At 40.7% G+C, this 25163-nt stretch overlaps 1 protein-coding gene across 4 annotated transcripts in view; it reads right to left on the bottom strand.

The window, feature by feature from the left end:
• SKAP2 (src kinase associated phosphoprotein 2) overlaps positions 1 to 22525 on the bottom strand; it is a 108654-nt gene extending 86129 nt beyond the window's left edge. The window contains exons 1-5 of one of the 4 annotated variants that reach the window (XM_040696534.2): positions 22415 to 22525; positions 12186 to 12291; positions 10644 to 10788; positions 9948 to 9973; positions 112 to 216 (exon numbers count right to left, since the gene is read on the bottom strand). Coding sequence is in view for 1 of the 4 variants with exons in the window: in XM_004939360.5 (XP_004939417.1) it covers positions 112 to 216; positions 9948 to 9973; positions 12186 to 12291; positions 22415 to 22460 (283 nt within the window). In the remaining 3 variants the exon portion in view is untranslated. Of the gene's footprint in view, positions 1 to 111; positions 217 to 478; positions 7143 to 9947; positions 9974 to 10643; positions 10789 to 12185; positions 12292 to 21493; positions 22272 to 22414 lie in introns of those variants that run through there. The other 3 variants (XM_004939360.5, XM_046937937.1, XM_046937938.1) reach the window with 3 other exon arrangements.
• Between the last annotated feature and the right edge of the window lie 2638 nt (positions 22526 to 25163).

A 25163-nucleotide genomic window follows, 5' to 3' on the forward strand; every position in this document is an offset into this window, starting at 1 on the left:
ATCTGTTTATCTGATTTCCAACACTAACATTCTCATCACAGGGCTCCCATTACACGAGTTTGTAGCAAACTGGCAAACCTAGTATATTCTAAGATAAACAGTGTCACATACCATCAGAATGTGCTTCATCGTCTTTATCACATCGGTCAGATGCTATTGAGGCACTGTCAGGAGGTGAAGAAAAGGAGCTCTCTGACTCTTCCTCATCTTCCAATTCTGTGAAGTCAAAACAAAAACCCACATTAGTAGCTCATACAGTCTATCACGCAAACACAGAATCCAAAGGCAACTACTTTCACTATAACTGAATAATCGGATCTCATTATTAAGGAGGATATTAACTATTACTTCAAACTCAAAAGCGTCCACTCCTCATGCACCTTGTACTTCAGGGCTGCTGTTCTGAAGCAACACGCTAACTGGCCAAGTGCATTTTGTTGGAGTGGTTTTCTTAAACACTGTCCTATAATGAACCTACTCCCAGTGTTGCTTAGCTGATGGGGGAAGGAAGAAAACACAGCAAAGAGGTGGGCAAGAGCAAACGTTGTCAGGAAGAGAAATGGGCAGTGTCAACACCAGAAGTCCTTCACTTCTAAGTGTAGAGAGGATCTGGGATATGCAGCAACTTCCTTCTAGAGGCCCACCCAACTACTTCCGGCAGCACTCTGTCACCCTCTGCTCACTTTCCTTTTTCTTCATCATAATTAGGGGCAGTCTGCAAATGTAGTGTGTGCTGCACTCCCCCCATGAAGCTAAAAACGGGATTGCCTTCTGAGAGCACCCAGACCCAAGGGGTGCCTTATTGCAGCACTCTAGCGATGAATTTCTCATACAACTGAGAGCCCTACCACAACATAAACAAACAGAAGTTGCATTATTAGTTGAACTGTGCATGATGCTGACCGGAGCGTATTGAATGTTGGGAAATAAAGAGAAATTGCTACAGTTGAGGTTTTTGTTTAATAAGACTAAATTTAATTTCACCTTCCCAAAATGCAGTATATTTTCTGAGTTTGGTTGGTTTGCTTTCATAACAACTAAACAAAGTAACACTGGGGAAAAAAATACTGGAAATATAGGGGGGGAAAAGTGAAAATTAAAAAGAAACCACAACCTGAACCACATGATTATGTTTTTGTTGTTAAAGAAATAGCTTTGGAAAATAAGAAATATCCAATAATGAAAGCTGACACCGTCACCAAACCGAAATCATAACTCTGATGCTCCAACAGATCAAATAGCCCTCCATTTTCTTAAGGAGTACATAAAGAAAAAATTGCTCAAACACTTCCTTTTGGTATATTCACATGCAAAAGCTTTCCAGAGCTCTCCGGACGTGCATCCCTATTCATATATTCTCTTTTGGAGCACTGTATCACACAGCTAATTTATAAACTCCCAAATAAACCCCCATGCACAGTGAAATCATTCTCTGCGTCCATAGAAACCAGTTGGGCTGTCCAGCTATGGCTGAGAGTTTTATTCCTTTATTTTCTATTTAATAATGTAAAATCATGGAAAATTCAGTCAATACCTAGTTCCTAGCAAAAAAAAAAAAGCAACGTCTTCTTTTCAGAAAAAAATATATATTTTTTTTTTGCTTTACTGGAATTTTTATAGCCCAAAATTGCTAAACATCAAATAGGATTTTCTTTTCATTAATTTAGTATACTTTTCTGGGCAAAGTTTCCTTTCAAGTCCCAATGCCATACAACTACTGCTTAGAATCTGAACCTGATTCCAATCTATTTTTGTCACAGCCGACTTCCGGTCACACTCCAGCTACCGTGTTAATCTGATCAAAATATTTGCATTTCATCACACCTGTCAAACCAATCAGAAGTAAATTATCCGTCTCCAGGATTCACTCCTTCATCCAAACAGAAAACCACAGAGCAGAGGGCACGTGAGCAGAACAAGATTACGCCATATTTACAACCTGCACGATCATCTTTCACCCCTACATGCAAGAGACCAATTGCCTCTCAGTCTCTGTGCATACATACACATATTAAATATACACACATTACAAAATAGACTGCATAAAAAGAGCAGATGTTATATTCACAGCCTATGTGTTCTCAGGAGTTGTTCCACTCTTTTTCTGTCCTAATTTTTTTACTGACACTAGAATGCAAAGAACCTAAGCTTATATGAACACCCACCTTCAAATCTCTGGGTTATCAGTCAAAAATGCCCTTTTACCACCAATACGCTCATTTGGTGCCAGAATAAATTTAAAATATTAGGCTGTGTTTTCAGTGGAAAACATTTCCACAAACAACAAACTCGAGCAATCAAAAGCCACAGATTGAACAGTAAGAGTACACCCTCACTATATCTGAATGTGTAGTCATTCTGGATGGCTTACAGGGAAGTACACACAGAAAAAGAATCATTTCCATAAGGTTTTACCCCTCTCAGCAATGCACTCTTTTAGAGAAGTTGTGATTTTTTTTGTGCAAGCTCCCATAGGTGCACGTTTAGCCCATTCTTCCACCAGGCTACGTTATTGGCATTTCCTAATTATAGTAAGGGTTTTGCAGCCAGTAAACCTTTCTGTTTTGCACTCATATAATCCTCAGATGATCCAGAAAAAAAAACCCAAGCTTTTTAATATTAGCATACATATTTAGAGCACCCCATGTACATTCCCAGATATATACTGTATCTGGGAGAACAAAAATCAGGTGCACATTAAATGCGAATTTATAATAAAACAAATACCCAAGTCTGTAATATTCAAATTCAAAATAATCCTCAAACACCACAAGAGTTACTGTGAAGAAAAAAGGTACATGCAGTGACCTTACAGACTTTAATATAAAAGTATTCACTAGATGTTAAATTGTAAACAAAGGCTTGAAGACTTTGAAGACAATGAAAAAAGATGAGAAAGATAATCAGAACAAATATACAGATCCCATGTCATGCAGAAGTATATTTAGGCACCCCAACTTTTTGTGTGTCAAAAACATGAAGAACAGGTCACAGGCACTAAAAGAGTCACAAGTAACCTACAGCCATGCAGGACTCAATTAAGCCCAAAACTTTCATTTTTTGCTTTAGATTAAACAGAAGTATTTTAAGTATATATTATGCACTGAAACGTAACACTTAACTCATCTATCATGAGCTGCAGTCGTGTTGATGGAGAGCTGACTCAACGTGCTCTGCAGCTTTAACAGGCAGTGTTTCACAGCGCTTTTGTACTCACGTGAAACAATGACTAGAGGCTACTATCAGCCTTGGGTTTTGGCAGGGTTAAAAGACAATTTAGGAGTGTATGCTATTAATACACAAGGATATTGGTCCTGACAGTTTACAGAGAGGCTTCCTGATGATTCTGTGGGGTCCCCTGCATTCCCACTCAGAGTAATCTCTGCCTTTTCTACACATTCTCCTCCATCAAGGTGCTGCACTGCAGTTCATACCTCACCTCCCAAGGAAGGCTAGATAGAATTGCATTTGAAACTATCAGTGCTACTCCTTAAGCCGTCAGAGGAGTCAGTGTTGAGCAGCACAAACCACTACTCCTCTCTTCAGGTGCCAAGTACCTAAAAATACACCCCAAAAGCACAAATAAATTAAAGAAAAGCATTCAACTTGCATTTATGTAATAGAAAACCAAACTACAGAGCAACAATGGGCATCAGGTAAATGTATCCAATGCAATTTGCTGGCATAATTGAAAGCATTACTGCCTAATCAGACTTCTAAAAGCAAAGCATGCTCAAATGAAATGTCTATAGACTCATTAGTTGGCAGCCATTCCATTACAATCACACATAATGTCAGTAGTGCCTTGAACTTGTGCCAATGACAACAGCATAAATTTTGCATCTCATTTCTGTGGTCATAAAATTAATGATCAGTTTAAAAATACTTCTTTGCAAAAGTTATCGCACAAAGAAATGACATGAATGTGTCCCTGTTATGTAGTCACAAGGATAATTAAGGAGCTGATGCTCATTAATATCGTTTCTTGTTTCCCCAGAATACTGCACGACTTATCTGGAACTTGAAAAAAAGTTTAATTAACAGTAGATACTTAATAGTTACAACAATAACTAAGATATGTATGTGAACTGATCTTATTCTCTGGATTCTACAATTTAAACTCACCTCTTACAGGTTTGATAGCAGAATCAATATTTTATGCTATCTGTTAAAAAAAAAATAAAACTACACACAATGTCTTTCCTTGTAAATGCTACCTTTTCAACCACGGCTCCTTAACTAACTTAGGAAACAATATACACCAAAGGGTAAGTTATACCGCATTAGGACTGTAGAATAGGGTAAAACTTCTCCTAACTGTAACAAGGACTGCACTTTAGCCTTTGTTTCCTATTCTGAAGATTTCCAACAGGTTTAGTTTGTACAAGCTGAACACAATGAGCAGGATCATATTATTTAAGGAGGATTCCGTTTAAAAAAAACCATCAGGAATTCATTTTCATCTGCAATAGTCTGATTACAGTAAGCCTTAAAGATACTACTTAAGCCTCTAAATCTAAGAAAAGGCAAACAGGATGCTTCAGCCAATGCCTATGAAAGACACTGTTGCTCATCAGACGTTCTCAGATAACTAAAAGCTTATTTTATTTCTAAAGAGTTCATATAGAGTAATACATAGAAATTGCTCAAATAAAGCAACTCATGAAAATAAAGAGACATGGAGGTCAAAACATCCTGCTTCCTGTCAACTCAAGAGCTCCCACATCACAGCAGGCAGCAATAACTGCCTTCTGTCCAACCTCTGCCGCAGTAAGAGCCCGCTGAGCAAAGGGCTTCACGAAGCCACCACACAAATAAATGCAAGGTTCTCACTTACACAGGTTTGCACAAAAATAACTGGACAAAGTTGAATCGGCACAAGCCTGCTTCAGCCCCTTGATAACTAAAGCTGATTTTTAATTTTTTTTATTTTTTTTTTTTAGGATGCTACCATCTCAACCCATAAGAACCCAATTCTGCAGGATGACCGGTGACAGCAACTCTCTCAATGTACGCTTCGCCATGCAGCCTGCTCTGACACTCACCCCGTCTTCTAGATTCTGATGTTACCAAGATAGTTTTTAATGGCTTGTTTTGTAAAGGTCAAGTAGGAATCTTCTAGCAGCTAAACAAAACTGGAACAACCTTAGCTTTGTCAGCAAATATGCACCAAGAGAAAAAAAAAGGAAAAAGCAACACAAGTTTTACTTGCTGAGTACCCTGTGAGGCTGTCTGTCCTACTGATGATGCATATCAGGATAAGACCAGTCCATGCTGCACTGGTGGATGTTCCTTGTGCTGCTGGAAATTGCACTTGGCATGGACGCTTCCCAGATAACAGCTGCGTGTAGCTGAAAGGGACAACGCGGTGACCTGCCTACCGTGAGACACTCCAGACTTCCAGGATAAAGGGATATTTGGCACATTTTTACTGCATCTGATGGTCTCTCTAGAAATACATCACGATGATCCTCAAAGGACTGCATAAAAACTAAGCCATCTCTTTCCCATTTATGGTTAGCTACTAATGATGTATTTATGCTCCTGACTGAAAAACTTGACTGTGTTAAAATACAGAACTCTCATCTGCCGCTGCTCTGGTCACCACAAGCTACTGCTTCCCTTTCTCAGCTCCAAAACAACTCCTAAAACTCAGCTGCTATTTCCTGAAAAACAGTGCAGTGTTAGAAATGGAATGATCACTTCCACACAAAACAGAAAATGCAAAGCCTCTGTATACAGCACTACTCTCTCAGCTTGCCTATCTCCTGGGAGCAGGTGTTTCAGCCTCCAGACACCCACTGCCCTGCCAGGAGCCACAAAGGCATCTGAATCATTTAAAGGCTTCCTAGAGGTCCTCCAAAATCACACACGGAACCCTACTGATACTCTAGAGGCGTATGTTTAACCTCCATTAAAAGAAAGCAAAATGAAAACGAAGGGGTGGACCTTCATCAGACTCAAAAGCAGTAATTCAGCAAATATCAAATCATACTTTTCTGTATAAATACTGCCAAAGTCATGTGTTGCAGATCAGATATGAGGTGCACAGCAAGCTTTATGGGGGGAACTTGTTCTGTAAATTGCCATATTATGACTGGATTTGGCTAGTGCTTTTGGTGTCTCACTTCAAACAGAGTCAGTTTGTGTGTGTGTGTGTGTGTGCGCGCGCGTGTGTGTGAGAAAAGTGATTAAATATATATATATTACTAAAATAAATGTAAAGAACAGATGGCAAGTGAACTTCAATCACAAGTACAGCTTCTAGGGCTCAGAGTGCTTCTGCCAACATTAGCACTATTTTTAGCATCAACTGAAAACAAGGTTCTTTTCACTAAACATTTTGGCAGCCACGGTATTGATACAATTAATCTCAAAACAGAGAAATGCCAAAAACCGTATTAACTCAGAACCTCTGACAAAGCCCAGATTTCTATATCCTTAGTGGAATATTAGTCTTATTAAAAATGAATCCAATTCCTATGAAAATTGTCTCGGTTTCCACATTCCTTCTCACCTCTAAGATCGAGAACAGGTCATCTTGAGTGCGACTGTGGCTTTTCACTTTTGCTTAAGCTGCTTAGATGAAGAGTCAAATACTTCAAATTCAAAAAGAAAAAAAATTACATTGGGGGTAATAGTAAAAGAAGCTTCAACTAAGTTCCTTAACCTAAGAATAAAATACTTAACAATGTAATAAATTGATTTGTGGAAATATTTGTGTCTTGGATACCAATACAATTGGTCATGAGAAGACACTGAAAACGCAAATCAGTATTCTGCTTAACTGTAAACATCAGCATATGATTATTGAATTTTGTGATATGCTACCTATTTTCTTGTGTTATGAATTTAACGTCTTTATTTTCACATGCATCCACATCCCCTGAAGAGCTTCTCTTTTTTCAGTACCTGGGTACTGAAGATGTATTTGCTAGTCTACTTAATGATCAAACAGGCAGCAACATAAAAAAAAAGCTTACTTTCAAGAGGATACAAGAAAGTGTTCTATTCCATCAACTTGGTTGTAAAGAAGTAGATGCCCTTTCTGAAAGGCTGAGATATGCAAGCGGATGACTTCAGTTTTAAGAAGCCTGGTTCTACTTACTCACAGGCTCTTCCATTTCTACTTTAACTTCTTTAATTTTTATTTTAAACATTCTTGCTCTATCTTTCTGAAGGTGAGATTCTGTATGGGCTTTTGCCACTGACATACAACAAGAGCTCACACACAATACCTTGGACAAACAGACTAGTCACTGTGTTCTCAAAGTTCCACTGGCTTTGCACAAGTAATAATGAAAGAAAGTGGAGTGACAAGCCAATGTCCACAGAGCATGTTTGTGGAACAACTTACAATCCGATAGAGCTGCTGTCCGAGAGACCAGAGTCCCATTTCATAATATTTTATAGGAAATATAAGAATAGAGAAATTGTTAGTCCACTTCATTCAGCCATCAAAAGACTCTTCTGAATGACACTGGAATGATGACAGATCACAACCCACAGAATTCTTGAAAGCAGCCAACGTAATACGATAATTAATACACAGTGATGACACTACACGGTTCCTCACCCATCCTTTTAGCTACAAAAAAAACTATTATTTGCATTAAGAAATGGAGTAATTTGCTACAACAAACAGCAAATATGAGTTTTAAATATGCATGTAGTGAGTTGTTTTTTTCCCCCCCTTCATATTTCCTTTCAGCACAGTGACCCTATTTTTGCTTCCACCACCATTCCTTTTTCACTTTATATTTTGAGAGTATTTCTTTCTCTGCAAGCAGGGAAGAAATGGGAAGATGACCAGCCATCTCAGTTTTAAATCTTCTGTTTTCCATTTTTCCACCATGGAGGTATGCACATAGGTATGGAATGTGCACAGAAGTTGACCTTGTTCAGCTGCTGTCACTGCTTTGTTACTCTAGTAGCTGGCACAGAATCCAATTGCTCACCTCCATGTGATGAGCACTTTGTTCTACACCTACATGAGTCATGTTTAATTTGCACAGGCCTTAAGCAAGAATGACACTACCAAATAAAGTTTAGTATATACTTCCTGATCTCCAGAGATTACATTGACAATTCATACCACTCAACCACATTCCCCTCAAATATTTTGCAAATAAGAGCAGGCTCACACTTCCCATGAATTTTTCATATTCATGCACATAAATGCACAAGAATTTGAAGAAATTAATTCTTGTTTGCAGAAAACAATGGTGTAACTTTAGAGTCCTCTCCTCTTATTAACAAACACCAGGCAAAATCTAAAATGTCAGCATTTCCCAGCTTCACCATCTGTACACTGTTACAGCATCTGAACGTAGGAGATACATTATGAAAGTTAAATTAAAAACAGCAATATATCCTATTTCAGAAGCAATAAAAACAATAAAATTGAATACAATTTCCACAGAAATCCGAGCAATCTTTATAGTAACAATTACAAACAGTATCAATTAAATCACACGTTTTACTGGAGATAACAAAATTTTACCTTCAATAATCATTTTCTGAATTGCAGAAGAAATTCTGAATCAAGTTACCAATGAAGAAAGTAAATATATTAGGAATTTCTTGGACTTATTAAAAAAACAACTCTGTCCTCTGTAGACAATTCCCACATTTAATAGGTATCTAAGTCTGTGACTCTCCATCAACTTCTGGAAGGAATGTTTTCCAGAAAGTCAGGTGCACTGTAATTAAACAACCATTCACCTATTTTCACGTTAACTATTTTCTTCGTAAATTAACATTTGACTTTTCCACCCTTAATTCTGTCGGGCAGTAAGGGGAAGAGAGAAACTTCTGTAAGGGTGCTCAGGTGCAACATAGAAAAAAGAGCAACAATATTAACATAATTTTTGTAAAGAATCACAGACTGAATTTACAGAATCTTGGCAAACTTTGGGAAGTTGCATTTTCTCATTCCGTTGAACTGTTAGACCTCTATAACTTGACTTAAAAAGCAGAAAGATGTACGGACTTGTTGTGCCTTGTTATAACATTACTTGCCTGGATATGACTTTACATACTTTCACTCTTTCAGGAGGCAGAAAGTAGTCCACACATTTGAACCTCCCGGTTCCGAAACAGAAAGTTCCCCAGCCAGTGCAAGATGTGGAGCTTTGCACAGGCTTTTTTGACCTCACAGTGTGACCCTCATACCAGCATCCACAGGCTACAGGTCACGACCTCAAGAATTAGCATCATGGAAATAAGAGCCCTTCCAGGTTTAGTTACAAAATAGAGCACTGTAGCAACAAACTCCTAAGTCTTTTCTAAACTGAGCTCTGCAGCTTTGTCTTAACTCCACCAGAAGATAATAGATAACCCACACTTCAGTTTTCATTACCAGCACACTAAATCGTCTCCTCTCCAACTAAAGGTCTGGGATCCTGCTACGCTATGAAAACATCCATTCACTGCGGATCGAAAGCCAATATCATATTGCCACTAGCTGAGCCTATTAAAAGGTTAAAGAAATACCACTATGGAGTTGAAGACTTTTGCAATCACTGTTAAGAGGTTGAAATAAATTATCTCTGTTAACATTTTATCTCCCAAGCAGATTACTTTGTATATATGTTCTCTGGAAAAAAAAAAAAGAAAAAAGAAAAAACCTGCATCACACAGTCACATGCAATGCTAAGCTCTAATTAAATCAGACGTAACAAGCTCCATTTATATTAAATTCTGAGGTATTTTTCTAACCTTCAGTCTTTCCTAAGCATTCTCAGATGCATTTAAGGAAGGAAACAAACCCAGCCCAGTGATGGCTCAGCAAGAACTAAAACTTGGGAGTTCTTTGCTGTTTCCCTCAGCAGGTGGAGCTAGCGGCCTCGGCCAAGCAATGCACGCTGGAGTGTTTAAAAATCAGTATGACAGTCTGTCACAGAGAGAAAATAAACTACAGTGGGAAAAAAATGCATGAGATTTACCTTTATCCTGGAATTCTTGAGGGTAACTGCAAAAGAAGAAGAAACGACATAATGCAATACACACTAGCAAATCCACAGTAATATAAACAGTAAAAAATATTTCCTAGTTTTCTGCAACTTCTGTGGTTGAAACTTAGTGTTGAAGCTTTTCCATAGCTTTATTCTTGGCTAAATTTTTTATATTTAAAATTAATCTTCCTTTTACCTTTGCAGTAGAGAGAATGCTTAGTCATTTTAAGGAAGTCAAACAAAACCGAAACCAGATAAGGCAGCCTGTTCTAGGTACATACACTACTCAGATACCTTAGCATATAAACAAACTAAAGCATCTCTTTTGCTGAAAAGATTTCTGAAATTATTCCAAAAATTTCTAAGTAAAACCCACTATGTCTATCCTAAATATAACACAATAGGTCAGCAAGAAAAAATAGACAAAGTGTAGTTTTAGTTGCAGTATTCTACCACATCCAAAGAAAACTATTAACAATTAACCATAAATGCAAAGCTGATGATAGTTAAATGTAAAATCATTTTAAAATACAAAGAGATCTATATAATGCTTAAGAAAATATTTCTCATCCATGAGGAAGAAATACCGTTTCTTCAGCAACAAAACAATCTATGAATATGCTTTGATGTATAAGGATAAATAATCACAGCAAAGTTACATAAAATGGCAACTCAAGGAGGATGTACCTGCGTGAAAGATTTCACCAGAAGTGACCAGCAAAGAAAGTGCAGCTGCCAAGACCATCTTTATGGACAATAAGCAGTAGTGCATTTATCAGGCTAGTCAGAAAAGGGATGCTTACAAGGAATTAGAAGGAGAGAAAGGAACAGTCTGCGGATAAGAAACAGAAATACAAACAGAGATAAAAGGCCAAATGTAAGAAATCCCACATAGCAAGTAGCAGCAGTACTCAGGCACAGCACAATATGTGGGATGTAAAAATCAAGGACTATCACAATACACACATTTCATATCCTGCATGAACAGCAAAATGCTGCTAAGAGTGAGTACTATTAGAGGAGGCCAGGGATAAATTAGAAATTAAAATAAGATGTGAAATCACAGGGTCATATAAATAAACAGGAAAGAACTCAGTGGCAGCTGAGCTCCTAACTGCAGGTTCCCACCTTTGATACTTCATCATCATTAAAAAAAATAGAGTCACAAGATGGAAGAAAACAAGTCAGCAGTGCTAGATCTGCAAGTCATCTGTTCGGTCCCAGTCAGCTCAATAACCCAAAGAGAAAGCACAAAGAGAGAGGCAGAAACAAAATCCTGCTCCCTTAAAAAAAATTGGAGAAAGTACTTCCATAAGCATTTACAGCCTGAATCAAATGCAAAAAAATTTCAATTACAAAATACTGAGGCACATATCATGTCTTCCCACAGTTTGCCTGACACTAAGAGCAATGCCCTTGCCAGATGGTTGTGCTGTGTTTGAAACTGTAACCAAGTGGCCACAGATGCAGGAGCGTGTCAAAGTAAGGCTTAGTAGGCACCCAACAGGAGTGACTTGTAGGAAAACACTCAGGGACCAGCAATCAAAAAAAGAACTGCAAGTCCTAAATTATCTCCTGGTAGATCTGAGTTGGAAGAAAAGAGATTTTGCAAAGAATATTTTTGTATTGCATAAACTACAGTCAAATCTCTTCAGACAAATGGTTTTTACCAATGTTAAATTACAACATAACTGAGTCTGAAAAGATACTAAATTTAAAAACAAACCAAAAAAAAAATCACTGCTTGGTCTGTCACAGTACTTTAATATCTCAACATTGTTGAAACTTAGCACCTACAAACAGCTTCCAGTTTTGTTTCAACTTCCTATTAGAGCTGAACAACAGCCTATGCAGTAACGCAAACTCAGCATCCAACAGTGCTGCTTTACACCAGCTGGGGATGGCAAAAGGAAGCTCATTCTTTATATGCATTATATTTCCCATATTCTAACAAATCTCAGCAAACAGAGGTGAAGGTAAGCTCTAAGTAACAAGCTTGCTGAAGTGTTCTGAGCCCCAACCGCAATTCAAATGTGACAAATCCTTACGTTCCTGAACCTCACTGAATCCCAGCAGATTCATCAAGATAGAAAGACTTAAACCCAAACAGATTATTTGATAAGCTAGGACCTAAACAGATAATATTGCTAGTGATTATTAAAAGGTTGTTAAAAACTACGTTACACGTAAGTTACCTCATAACATATTAAACCCACAAAGCTCACTTACCTTGCCTTAACATCTTTTATCTTCTTAAGAAGAATATCCTTTTTTTCTTTTGCTTTCTTGGACAAATTTTCTCCTTTTAGGGTCTGGGAAATAAACGTGTCGATATCTAAATCAGAAAACGAAGAAAAAGATGCACACCTCAGTAAGGATACATAAGGCTGTAGTGAGTTTGCCCAGCCACTACTATAAAGAAACTAAGAAAATTATTTTCAGGCCTACACCCAGCGCAGTTAACAGGCTTTTCCTATTCTAAATGGGATACAATTTGTTCTCTGATCTACTTATGCTTAGCACAGCAAATCCTATGGTGACATTTGATTCTTGCTCACTTAATTACGCCAAGTAAGCCCTAATAAATTGCAGTGCTATAACAATTACTTTCCATCACCTAAAGTAAGGGGTAAAGCTAAAACATGGAAATAGCCTTCGTGCACATATTACTGCCGTGTTATTTCAGAAGATCACGTTACAAAAACGGTTGAGTAATTCACTCTTTCAGCAGTAATGCCTATCCAGCCACTAATATAGGTCACTTATTGGCTCCAGTATTTCCACATGATCTCACTGCCTCTCAGCTCCTTGCATGACTAAGGTTCATATCCAAAGTTTTAACCTGGCAAACAATTAAGTAGGCACGATAACAACCATATTGAAATAGTCAAGACACGCATATGTGCTTAACTTCAAGCATGTTTGCAGAATCACAAAATTCTAACCTGCATTGCATTTGTTTTATTCCACTGCAGATGTCATTGTATAGGGATGTAGAATCAAAGTATCCCATTAAAGTTACTGTCATTGTAATATAGTAAATAAGCATTGCACAGGACAAAAATAGTGCACTGGCTGAGAAATTCGGTGAGTCTAAGTCTTCCAGTAGTATGTTTTCTGGGCTAGCAAAAATAATTGCCCACATTTACTGTAATAATTTCATGTAGTTACCAGTCAAGATACGGCTTCCCAGAAAAGTGAAAAGCAGAACTACTACTACAACAACGAAGAACTCGCTCATTAATTTCAGCTTCTCAGCTGCACGGTTAACACCTATTCATTCAAGAAGTAGAAACAAAAGTAAGTCAAAAGCACCTCGACCGAGACACTTCCCCCACATACGCACTTTGGCATAGTCTGTGTACATACAAGCAGATATGGCTGGTGCTATTTTAGTTCTGTAACTTCTCAAATCAGATTAGGTGTTTCACAATGAGAATACGAAAACAATTAAGCACTCAAACGTTCGCACTCAACAAAGTACATTTTAAACACATTAAGTCAATATTTACTGCAGATTTCCTAACTGAAAGCTTGATTTGCCTGCTTTTGTCTCTCTATAGAGCAGAAGCTCAACAGAAACAAGTCACCCTTTTCCTCTCAAGTTGCAAGAAAGTTAAAAGTTACTCTTTGAAAACACTAGCACAGCCATTACAAAGATTTCACACCTCATAAATAATTTACCACAGTATTATTACTTAGATGGACTCACTGTCTTCACAAGATGTGGCAATGGCTTCATTTTTTAATAAGTTTTCAGAGTTCTGAATAACAGGATGTTCCCACTCCCCGCGAGACAGAAAGAGAAGCTTCCCCAACACTTTTCCAAAGCAGGACCAAAGACAAAAGAGAATCTCAGTTCTATGCCACCACTTCTGCAAAAGGCCAGAAGAAAAGGCATCTGGAGTGCCTATTGGTGAATCCTCCAGCCTCACCCCCCAGCAGCCTCTATGCCGTAAGCCAAGCATACATGGAAACATTTTGTCCTAATAAACAGAAAATCCACACATCTTCATAAATCCCAAGGACTCTAATTTCTGATCAAGGGAGCAAGTAAAGGCCCATACAGCCACAAAACCTTCCTTAGGTCAAAAGGCCTGATACTTTTGCTACTGAGAGCAGAAACCAGAACCGCTAAGAGTTTTTGTTCAATGAAACCCAACAGGATTTTTCAGTACAGACCAATCTGTCTCTCTGGAAGGGACATTCTGATGAAATATCAGTTCCTTCATATTTTTATGTATTTATTTCAAAAATCTGACAGCTGCTTCTAAGTTCCATTTCAACAACACGTGAAAGTTTAGAGCAATTACTTGGATTTATACGTAAGGAGCAATGCTTACACAGCAATCTTCAGGCACAAACTGATCACCAAACTTTGCCTCTGAAGTCTCCATTTAAATTCAGTGGGTTTCACGATTTCATGGAAAAGCTCAAAACCCAGCTGAGAACTCCACCATCTCAGGTTCTGACCGACTGTCAGAGCTTTCTATAACCACTAATGTTGAGAAAATTAAGGGGCACAGGAGGGAAGAGAAACCAGGCTAATTGTCATAAGGAAGAATTACCAGTTCTAGTTTAGATGCAGTGCAGAGATTTAAAAAAACAACCTGAGGACTAATCACATCAGCTCTTCTTTTTTGGAAAAGCTTGGACTTCAAAAGCAGAAATACTGCAGAATTTTCAGCCACGGAGGTACAGGGCAAAAGTAGATCTTCAGGTATTCCAGTAAAAGAAGATAGAAAGATGGAGGAGGGGGAGATGGACATCAGGACAACAAGCATGCACATGCTCCTCACAAATTTGTCTCTAAGCAGCAGCATTTACAGATAAGACATCCCAGGGATACCGATGACTTCCCGGTCCCATGAGACTGCAAAACAAGTTCTAGGAGTTTAGATGGCCCCAGACAGAATACACCATACTCACTATGGAATGTTGCCACTTACCTATGTTCAGAGAAGACACAAATATAGCTTGATTCATCACATCCCCAAAATATGAAGACAGACCTGACATGCACATATCTGTAACAGTTTGCCAAAGCAGCGATATATTTGAAAATACCACATTATCATATCACACATTTTCCTAACTACTGACAATTACACAGAATGATGCACATCTTGCTAAAGCCGTCTCCTGATCTAGCATTGTAAATCCATTCTTGATGCACCAGATGCACATGAGATGAGTCACTTATTGTAAGCTCCTCTGGACAAAAAGCAAGAAAATCTAAGTTATGATTGTTACTTCACCACTTGTACCTGTACCCCTCCCTGAGTATACAAGAAACAGTCCCAGCTTTCAGAGAATTCTTCATCACTGGCTTCACATAAAGGACTGTTCACTTAATGCCTATGGCATTCCTCAAAGCGATTTACCTTAGAATAAGAACAGAGCTCTGGACTTCAGTGTGATAGATGCGAGTCTCATACGGTGAACTTCAGACAGAATATCACACAGAAGCAGCAAATGCATCCATTTCTCAAGGCTGTCCTAGTCACTGATTTGCTCTTCCTTCTTTAGGATGATCAAAAACTCTCTCTCCCCTCTACACCAGTTTAACGTTGTGCAAAAAAAAATGAAACTTTAAGCCACTCATCATTGGAACCTGAGCGTAAATGCAGCTCCTTTCTGCTTCAGTACACTGACAATTTTTTTTAAATGATAAACACCAAAAAAGAAAAAGAAAAAAAAAGAAAAGAAACCACCTCTTTGAACAGTTTCCTGATTTAAAAGCAGTTTTGCTCATTGGTTCCCCGGCAATGAATGAACAAAATGATGCATTCCCATTCACTGTTTCTATCAAACTTAGCAGCTATTAAGTAACAGCACACATTGCAGAGGGCACACTACCACCAGAGACCAGGCTGCTCAGTTAACTGTTTCCATTGAAAATAACAGAGTTTCAAAGAGAAATACATCTTGAAACCTGTTCAATATTTCTTCAAGTTTTTAAGCCTGCACGTTAAACTGTTAAATGGCCTGGAACTATTACTTAATGCTCCATTTCTGAAAGCTCATTATTTCAAATCTGAACCACACCCCAAAGTAATTATTTGCCTACAGAAATGAACAGCAGATACAGAACTGAATGATCCAATTGAAAAGATCCGCTCACAAATTGCTCTGCCAATACAGGTCGCAAACATAGAAATGAGAAGTCACACAACAGCAAAGCTTTGTGCTCTTCAACTGCCTCACGTAGTTCAAGGCTCAATGGCCACTTCATACAACCAACAAAAGCTGAAAGGTCATTTCCATCTTGTTTTCAGCTGTGTTCCTCTTAGGAGGAAAAAGTTTCAGACTGTTTTTATTTCCATTGTTAAACAACTTCATGCTTCTCCTTGCTTCAGTGATTATAAACAGACAACACTGCAAGTTCCCCACATTTCAAGTCTCTAGGGCTATCTCCATTAATAAAAGCAGAAACCAGACATCTTCAAGAACACTGTGGACTTTCAGCCCAAAGCAAGCACTGCATTTAAGAGCACTCATCATAAATCCTAGCATTCTGTTGTTTACTATCCTTAATGCAGGGATCATCAGTTGTACTTAACGAATATGCATCCTTAGCACAGAACCTTTGTGTCAAGGTGGGCCAAACAGGCTCTCGCAGACCATGGCCTGGGTCTTCCTTTCTCCCCACCTTCAGCAGATAACCAAAACATTGTCCATCGCACTACCAGAATGTGAGCTCATACCACTGACAGATAACAATACAACAGATGTGCTTTCACTCACATGGCAGGGAATGCACATGCGCCTTTAGGTGCAAACATGGCCTCATGGTTCAGGGCTGGACATACATCTGCTATGTGATGAGGGACAGTTGCCTGGGGTCACCTGGCAGATGCACTCTCAGTCACACCAGGAGGGAACGGCAGGTCAGCAGAGCAATGCACAGAGCCACCAGCCTCCTCTAATCCCTCTTCTCCATGTTAAGGATGGGAAGAGCCAGGAGCTGGCCACAAGCCAGGGAATTTTGGAAGGCAGAACAGTTATTCCTGAAGGTAGCTGCGAGCTAGGCACATTTGTGTGCACACACTTCTCAGATGCAAGCAACATCAAACAGATTGCCACTTATCTTCCAGCTTTACAGAGTCTAGCATTAGAAAGCAATTAATTCATCAGATTTCAAGCTTCTTGTACAAGTCATCGATACGGAGCAGGCCCAGAGACAAATTATCAAGCAATACCTGTGACTGCCTGTCCCCCTGCACATAAATCTGGCTCCTTGGGAAGCAAGAAACATTTTGAGGACCTTGCTTTTGCTCTCTCCTCCTTCCCTCCCAATTATATTCAAACATCTCTCTCCAGAGCTTGCTAAACTAGCTATCTATATGTAAACATAAATAGATATATACATACACATATACAGAAACAAAGGTAAAATAAAAGTGACTGACTCCAGGATGTTTAAAAATAATCACATCAATCCACTGTAGCACAAAGTCCTGGAAACTGTTGCAACTTCCATCTCCAAAAGCAAGGCTACCTTGCCATGTTGCCACAGTGAATACACTGAAAAACACTGACACTCAATTTCTGTTAGTGATTTAGAAAGCAGAAGTACACCTAAGCTGCTAAGACTCCTCAAGTGAAGTAAACATGAAAGTAAAAAACAAGATAGCTCTTAAAAGAAGTTAAATAAAATTATCAGCAACGACTATAAACCTCATTGACCAAATAGTTGAGCATCATCTCTCTCCATTAAAGAGGTGAGAAAAGACCAAGCTGTAACACATTAAGCTTATCCTGAAAAAACCACACCAGTACAAATCATGATCAAGTTACAAAGTGATTCCAAATGAACTATAATAAAAATTGTTAAGGATTAACCTAAAGATTTACACTGTATGCTACATTATGCTGCATCTATTGTGGTTTGTTGACATATGATTATGAAAGAAACGTAAACCCAGTCAGATGAGAAAGATAGACTCCACGTTAATTGAAAAAGACAAACTAAGTGAATAATGAGTATATAAAAAATAGCCTATGCCATTTTTATCACCCATATATGACACTTACTCTCAAATTTATGGCAGAGACAATTGAACTATGTTTCAAATCACTGGAGTTTATTTCTTACCAGGAATGCCTCTGTGCAGTTTTTCACCTCGCTGTTTCTATTCTTATTCCATTACTATTCGAATACAAATATATTACCAGAGCTGTAAATACCTGTCTACTTAGAAGATGTCTGCTATAATCACCCTGGTTTATCTTGCAAAGTCAGATTCCTCAGCAAGAACAGGCATTCATGAAAGCCAAGGAAACGTGAAAAGGATACTTTAAACCACAGAAGAGACAAGTTTTAAACAAAACTGTCCTTCTAAAAACTGAGCTAGCCAATGAAGAAGAGCTACAGTGTACCTAGGTGATTGTTCTTACCACAGGAGTATAAGGAGTAAGTCCAGCAACAGCTCACAAAGAGGTCAAAAAGGACTGCTCGTTTCTTCTGGGCATCACATAAACATAACTGGTGTAAATGTAAACATAACTGGTGTAGTGCACAATAACAAAAGGTATGCATAAGCAAACTTTCTCAAGTTATGCACTGGATCCACCATCTCGTAGCTTTCTCACCTTGCCCAGTTCTGCATGGTGTTTTCAGGATGCAACTAAACAAGCAGGTAAAAAAAACATTGATATGAGCAAAAAATTTAGAGAAATCACAGTGAAATAAGGCAATCTGGACTATACAACTATGTATTGTAAAAAACTGAATGATGTCTGGGTGAAAACAGTCTCTAAGGCAGGAAGAGAGGTTTTTGTTCAGCTTTGGGTTGTTGGGGGATTTTTTTGTGGAACAAGAAAAAAAAATGGATATGTAACCTTATATCCCAACTCTACATGGGCTAAAGAAAGAGTTTTGTTCCATTTTCCTAGTTCAAAAAGAATCTTTAAAACTTCTAGTATAGGAAAGCAGAAGATTAAAACTAGAAACACCATGAAATGGGAAAGGAGAACTGAAAGAAAAACCCGAAGTATAGTTATGGATATCACAAAGATTGGAGAAAAAGACGTAAAAGACATAAATGCTATAAATATACACAAATATCATAACAACATCAAAAACCCCTTCAACTCAATCTCCACACCATCCCAATCAAGAAGGCTGAAGGAATCAGTCTGATTTACATCATGGGAGGAAAAAAAATGCCTCTGGGGAAGAAAGCAGCCTCTGAAATCTTTCTCAGCTAAGGAAAGCCAAAGCTTACTGTGTGCATCAAGTAGCAAGGAAAAATAAAAACAAGCAGGCCGTCAACAGTCTACATAACCAATAATTGGACTGCAAGAAAAAAAATGCAATGAGCAATAGCCCACTCTGTCAAACACCCACAGAAAGATCCTGAACATACAAACAACTGAGGGCACCTTTTCAAAAGAATAGGTGCAGTTGGCCTCCCACACTGAATTCCAAAGGCTCAGGCATCATCTAGAAGGTACAGAGACACGGAAGGGAATGAGGAGATCACACACGCTACCTCACACCTCCCAGGTGTGAAGCAGGAGATAAGCAAGCTGCAAAATGACTTTCTTCCCTCACTCTTCAACCCATGACCAGAGGACCCTGATTCTGCCCCCAGTGTTTCCCTCCCACTACTTAAGCAAGCCAGGGGAGAGGTCGGGATTGTGAAATCCCAACAACCTCTGCAATAAGCTCATTGCCTCACTGACCTTCCCCCTTCAACTTCACAGAAACAGCTTCCTCCTCTTCCAAGTGATGTGGTTAGCCCCGAGCTCAAGCTGTGCTTCTGCCTGGAACATCTCAGCGCCACTGACATGCGGCCACAGTGACCCTGCCAGCACGTGTGACAGAATTTGTTTTTGCATTAAAGATATAATATTGTTTGGGTTCAAAGTAAAGCACTCACAAGTCAAAAAGCTTCCTGTGCAACTCTAATTCATCCCCCGGTGTGTTTATTCCCATTATCGCCGTGTTTAACTCCAGGAGCACTTAGCATGGTTTTCCAGTAGGACCCCTACTTGTTCAGCATGGGGGGGACACTACTCCAACAATCAATCAAGGCTAAGCAGGGATAAAGAAATCCATATGATCGCCGCTCCGCTTGCTGCTGCAGTTGGAAAAAAACAGGCAAAAAGACTGAGGATGGGAGAAACAGTACAATATTCATGAGATTTTTGAATCTGCCGCTGCCTTCCTGCCATGTGAACACTGGGCTAAAAGAGGGTTCGTGACACTAGGCACTAACTGCATGTTCTTGACAGAACTTGATATGAAGAAATGCCAGGCCACTGAATAGAGACATCTGACCGGTGTTATTTTCTAGGGAAGCCAGGGCAGCATGGAGGCAGTTGAATTTCAATTCCACTTCTGTTCCACCATTGATTATTTTTGTGACCCCAGATCACATCTTGTTTATTACACTAATTTTAGCGACGGGAAAACAATATTCTCTCATCTCAAAGAGGTGTTGAATCAATACCTGTGAGCCATTAAAATAATACATTAAGAAGCATGCTTGAAGAAGAGCATGCAGAAATGAGTATCTGTTCACTGCAGACTTTGTATTATACAAGAGTTGCTTAATGAATAGTAAAGATATTACACAGCTCTCCTCCTTCCTCCATTACCATAAATCTTCAGTACATTAATAGTTTGGGCTAGAAGAAGCAGGGCACTGTATAATTAAGGATTACCAGAACCTAAGCATACCCAGGAATGAACTGCTCATAGAAACTGAACTACTCTAATTTCTAACTTCCATGCAACTTTTCTTGTAACATTAAAAAAAACAAGAGAGGCTCACACACTAACTGTAAAAAAACAGAATAGGATTACTGAATTTTTACACTGCATAACCACAGTTGCCCTTACATTTGTTTCCCCTAATACTTCTGCAAGTAAGGACTTAAAGTTACAAACCATTATTCGTTCCTCACTATCTCCAGTCTGTTAGGTTTCTGCTTTGCATTGAGCCCCAAAACAAAATTGCATGTGATGTAAATTAAGTGAAAAATACCGTTACAGTTATGGGTACTTATTACGTAGTGTTTATGATACCATAATAATGAAAAAGATTTAAAGACCATTGGTAAATCATCCCACTCTGTTGACTACAGTATTATAGACAGTACTGATGAAATCATCTTGATTTTTTTCCAGAAAAGCTGCACCCACTGCACAATCATGGGAGTACCCACGTATAACCCAGGCCATTGGTTGCAATGACCTTATGCACATCCCCTCTTGAGGGAAAGCAGGTGTTGCCACCTTCACTTTGGAACACCAACTTCTGTATCACTCTTTCCACAGCAGACTGGATGAAGCTGAGCAAAGGGCCAGGTGTACAGGGGAGGCACTGCAACAAAAATTAAGCTGCAGTTTGGAGTTACCACGCAGTTATCATCTGCATGATGCCATCCTCCTTCAGAAGTTTCTGACAGCAACTTCACCAAGTGAAAGTAGCTCTTATACAAATGAAAGCTTCACATGACCGCAAGTTGCAGAGCCACTAACACCATGGAAACTAGAAGGGCTGGATAAAAGCCCCTAAGGCTACCTTTTCACTGCTGTTAATTAGGAACCCAGCCCACGATAAGAAGTCAGCAGAAGCTCTCCTTTTCTTCCAGTGGCATTTCACATTGGTTTTACTACAGAGAGAATGTGATTTCCAAGTAACATACTTATGGTCAGAGGTTACTACAGCCCTTCAGGAGCGCTGGCAGAGGTACTTTCCAGATAAGAATGCAAGATAAGAGCAGAGCAGTTCAGTGCTAACTCTCACCACCAATGCGTTTAAGAACTGAACTGTGCCCAAAGGCGAGGAGCTACAGCAGGTTCCAGCGGGTGCCCTGCCTCGTAGCCGAGCACTCCTTCCAGAGACAAGTTTCTCAGAGGCTCAGCTAACTTGAATGGCTTTGACAGAACTGCGCAAGTTCCCGTGCCAGAAGGAGAAGTTCTCAAGAGAGAGATTCTCCCACACACAGGGGAATTCTGAAGCCTTCGAAGCGCCTCCCAAGGCACTGCCGGTGACCCTGCGGGACGAGAAACCCTCTCCTCACGACGCTCCGCTCACGACGCAGCCGCACAGCCACGCTGCGAGCCCGGGCCCTGAGCTCGGGCACACCGGGTAACAGCTCAGCGCGCCCCGACGCCGCCAGCCTCCAGGGGGGCTTTTCGAGGGAGGGGGGCAGCCTAAGTACTGGCTCTTCTACCAGCCGGGCTGAGTGAGGGACACCGCACGCGCTCCCGCCGTTGGTGACAGGCACAGGACGAGGTGGCAGACGGGCCTTCCGCACCGCTCCGGCTGCGGGGCAGCACTGGCGGCGGCCCGGAAGGAGGACGAAACCGCCCGGGAAGGGCGAGGAGCACGGAGCGGGCGCTACCAAGCGTCGGGGGCTGCCCCAGCCCGCACTGGCCAGTCACGGCCCGCCCCCCGGGAAGCCCTCCCTCCTTCCTGCCCTCCTTCCGCCCGCCGTACCTGTCAGGAGGCCGCGGACGTCCTCGGGGATAGCGGCGCCGTGCATGCTGCGGGCGGCGGGTGCACCCCGCGGGCGACTCGCCTGGGCCGTGCCCCTGCCTCGGCCCCGCCGGGGAGGAAACAGCAACCCCGCCCCACGGCCGCAACGGCACGGCCTAGAGCCCCCGGGGCGGGACTTCGAGCAAGAAGGCGGGGTTTCGCATCAGGGGAGCGGGGCTTCTCCTACCCGCCGCGCACCGCCCCCCAGAGCCGCGCGTGCGCCTCCGCCATCCCTATGTTTACAGCCGCTGCTGGGTGTCCCCCGTAGCAACGCCCCCGCAACGAGGGATCACCGTCCACGTGACCTGTGCCGGAAGTCGTATTGCGTGCGGTCGCCGTGCGGATCCCCCCCTCGTGCCAGAACCAAGCATGGCGCTTAGCGGTGGCCATCCGCTCGTCTCCGCCCCGCGGCACACAAGAGGCTGACTATTGGATGAGAGGCCCGGAAGTCGCTCTCTGATTGGTCTATTGGTTGTCCCGTGCTTCCTGAGGTGAGGGCGGGTTCCCACCGCCTCTACAAACAGGGATGGGCGGGAGCCCGAAGTGGGTTGGGTGATGCCTGTGACTTGGCGGGCGGGCGGTAAAGATTGCGTACCGCTACTTCTAATGTCTTTAATCCTTTCTTAAAGCACAGTGCAGACTTCAGCTTGCTTACAGGCAGGTGGGATTGCACTACTGAGGGAACAAGGCAGAGAATGTTGACCTCAGCACTGCATGTTACCCGAGCTTCCATTCTGGCCTGCCACCAGCATCAGGGTCTAGGATAGCAGATCAGATCAGAGTTAGTAAGGTTGGAAAAGAACACTAAGATCATGTAGTCTGACCACCAGCCCATCCCCACCATGCCCACCAAATCACATCCCTCAGTGCCACATTTACATGGTTCTTCAACACCTCCAGGGACAGTGACTCCACCACCTCCCTGGGCAGCCTGTTCCAGTGCATCATCACTCTGTCAGAGAATAATTTGTTCCTAATATCCAACCTGAGCCTCTCCTGGTGCAACTTAAGGCCATCACCTGCGAAAAGAGGCCGGCACCCAACATGCTACAACCTCCTTTCAGGTGGTTGTAGAGAGCAAATCACAACCCTGCCTCAGGTCTGCCTGTGTCCCAGCAGCTGCAGCTGGCACAGTAAAGCCAGGTAACCTGAGGGGAGGAAATGACATGCACGCATAGAGAAATGGAAAGTGGTTGGGATAGATCTCTTGGTGGTGGGCAGAGGTGTGGTCATTGAGAAACACAGCTGGGCCAGCTTTGAAGAAGAGCCAACTTTCTAGAAGGGTTGTTTTGCTCACAGGGACAGCTGTGCTGTATTTTGCCAGCGAATCACTAGTCATCTGTATTTGGAATGCATCAGTGATGTCATGTGTTTAGTGTAGTAATGGCTCAAGTATACTCTTAGCATGTGCTTCTGTGACCTTGGTGGTTTTGGCTGTATCTGTGTTGTTAATAAAGAAAATGTTTGTGTTGGAGGTGCACTTATGTTAGCACATCTGTATGTCCTACCAGTGTAGAAAAAAAGAAAAAAAAAAGCACAGGAAAAAAAAATACTATTTATAAAACGTCTCCTTTGCACCAGTACACCTATATTAATCCCAGCTGGCAGTACATCTGTATCAGTCTGATATTAAACAGTTCCTTACTTTGGTTGATGTAGCTGTGCCCACTGTGCCCTGTAGACACAGTGTTAGATTGTATGGTTCTCCTGACCTCTCACATCCCTTTTAGTTATATAGCACAACTCATTTCAAATACATCTGGGTTTTCAAAGCATTGCAGCTTTATTGCCTGATTTTATGGCCATCTTGACTGAAACTGAAGCAGTTAACTAACTGACCTGTATAACACTGCACAATTATGTCTATGTTAGTTCTCTAATTTTAAAATAAACGCGAATGTGAATCTGGGTTCTCATGTGTATATCTATATCTTGCCTTTTGTGTTTGTATAAATACCCACTACTCATCTATTTCAAGAATATGTTTGATTAATTTCCTTTAGTTGGCAACAAGGTCTCCTCGGGCTTATGTTAAATTACACATTTCATACATGCAGCCTTGGGAAGCTGCCACGAGGAACAGGAAAATGTCTTCCAGTTTAATTTGCTTGCCCTTTTCCAGGTTAATCTTAATCCTGCTTTCTTATGCTGACTTTATGGCTCCATCCATTCCTGTTCCAGAAATAAGTCAAAGGTGTCACCTGAGCTCTGTTGTAGTCTTTGTTTTGAGATCACTTTCCCTGATAATTTTTTCCACATGTTTACCATTTGTATGAGCTTTCCTGGAGCTCCAGAAAATAAAATGTGAAGAATAACTTACCCTTATTATTTTCCATCCCCCCTATTCTAGTCACTATGGGTTTTTTTTCCTACTTTTTTTTTTTTTTTTCCTTAAAGACCTCCTTGTTGCAATGAAGACCAGCCCACCACACAGTTGGTAAGATTTGTGACTCAGGCCTATTTTAAGCCTTGTTAAGTTCCAGGTTTACTCTTAGTTCCCCAATTTTTAAATCTACCGCTAATAGGAAGCATAATTCAAAACAGACTCCTTTACTGAAACATGTCTGGCTTCACAGCCATTTCAGCCTATTTTCTGAGAATTCCACAGCTTATACCTCATCTAACCCAGACCTACTGTCCTGCCTAATCAAGCTCATAGATCAGGGATTCTTGATGTTTGGGTAGCAGAGCCACAGGGAACGCACACGGG

The sequence above is a fragment of the Gallus gallus genome, chromosome 2 (genome assembly GCF_016699485.2).
Source record: "Gallus gallus isolate bGalGal1 chromosome 2, bGalGal1.mat.broiler.GRCg7b, whole genome shotgun sequence".
Taxonomy (NCBI): Eukaryota; Metazoa; Chordata; class Aves; order Galliformes; family Phasianidae; genus Gallus; species Gallus gallus.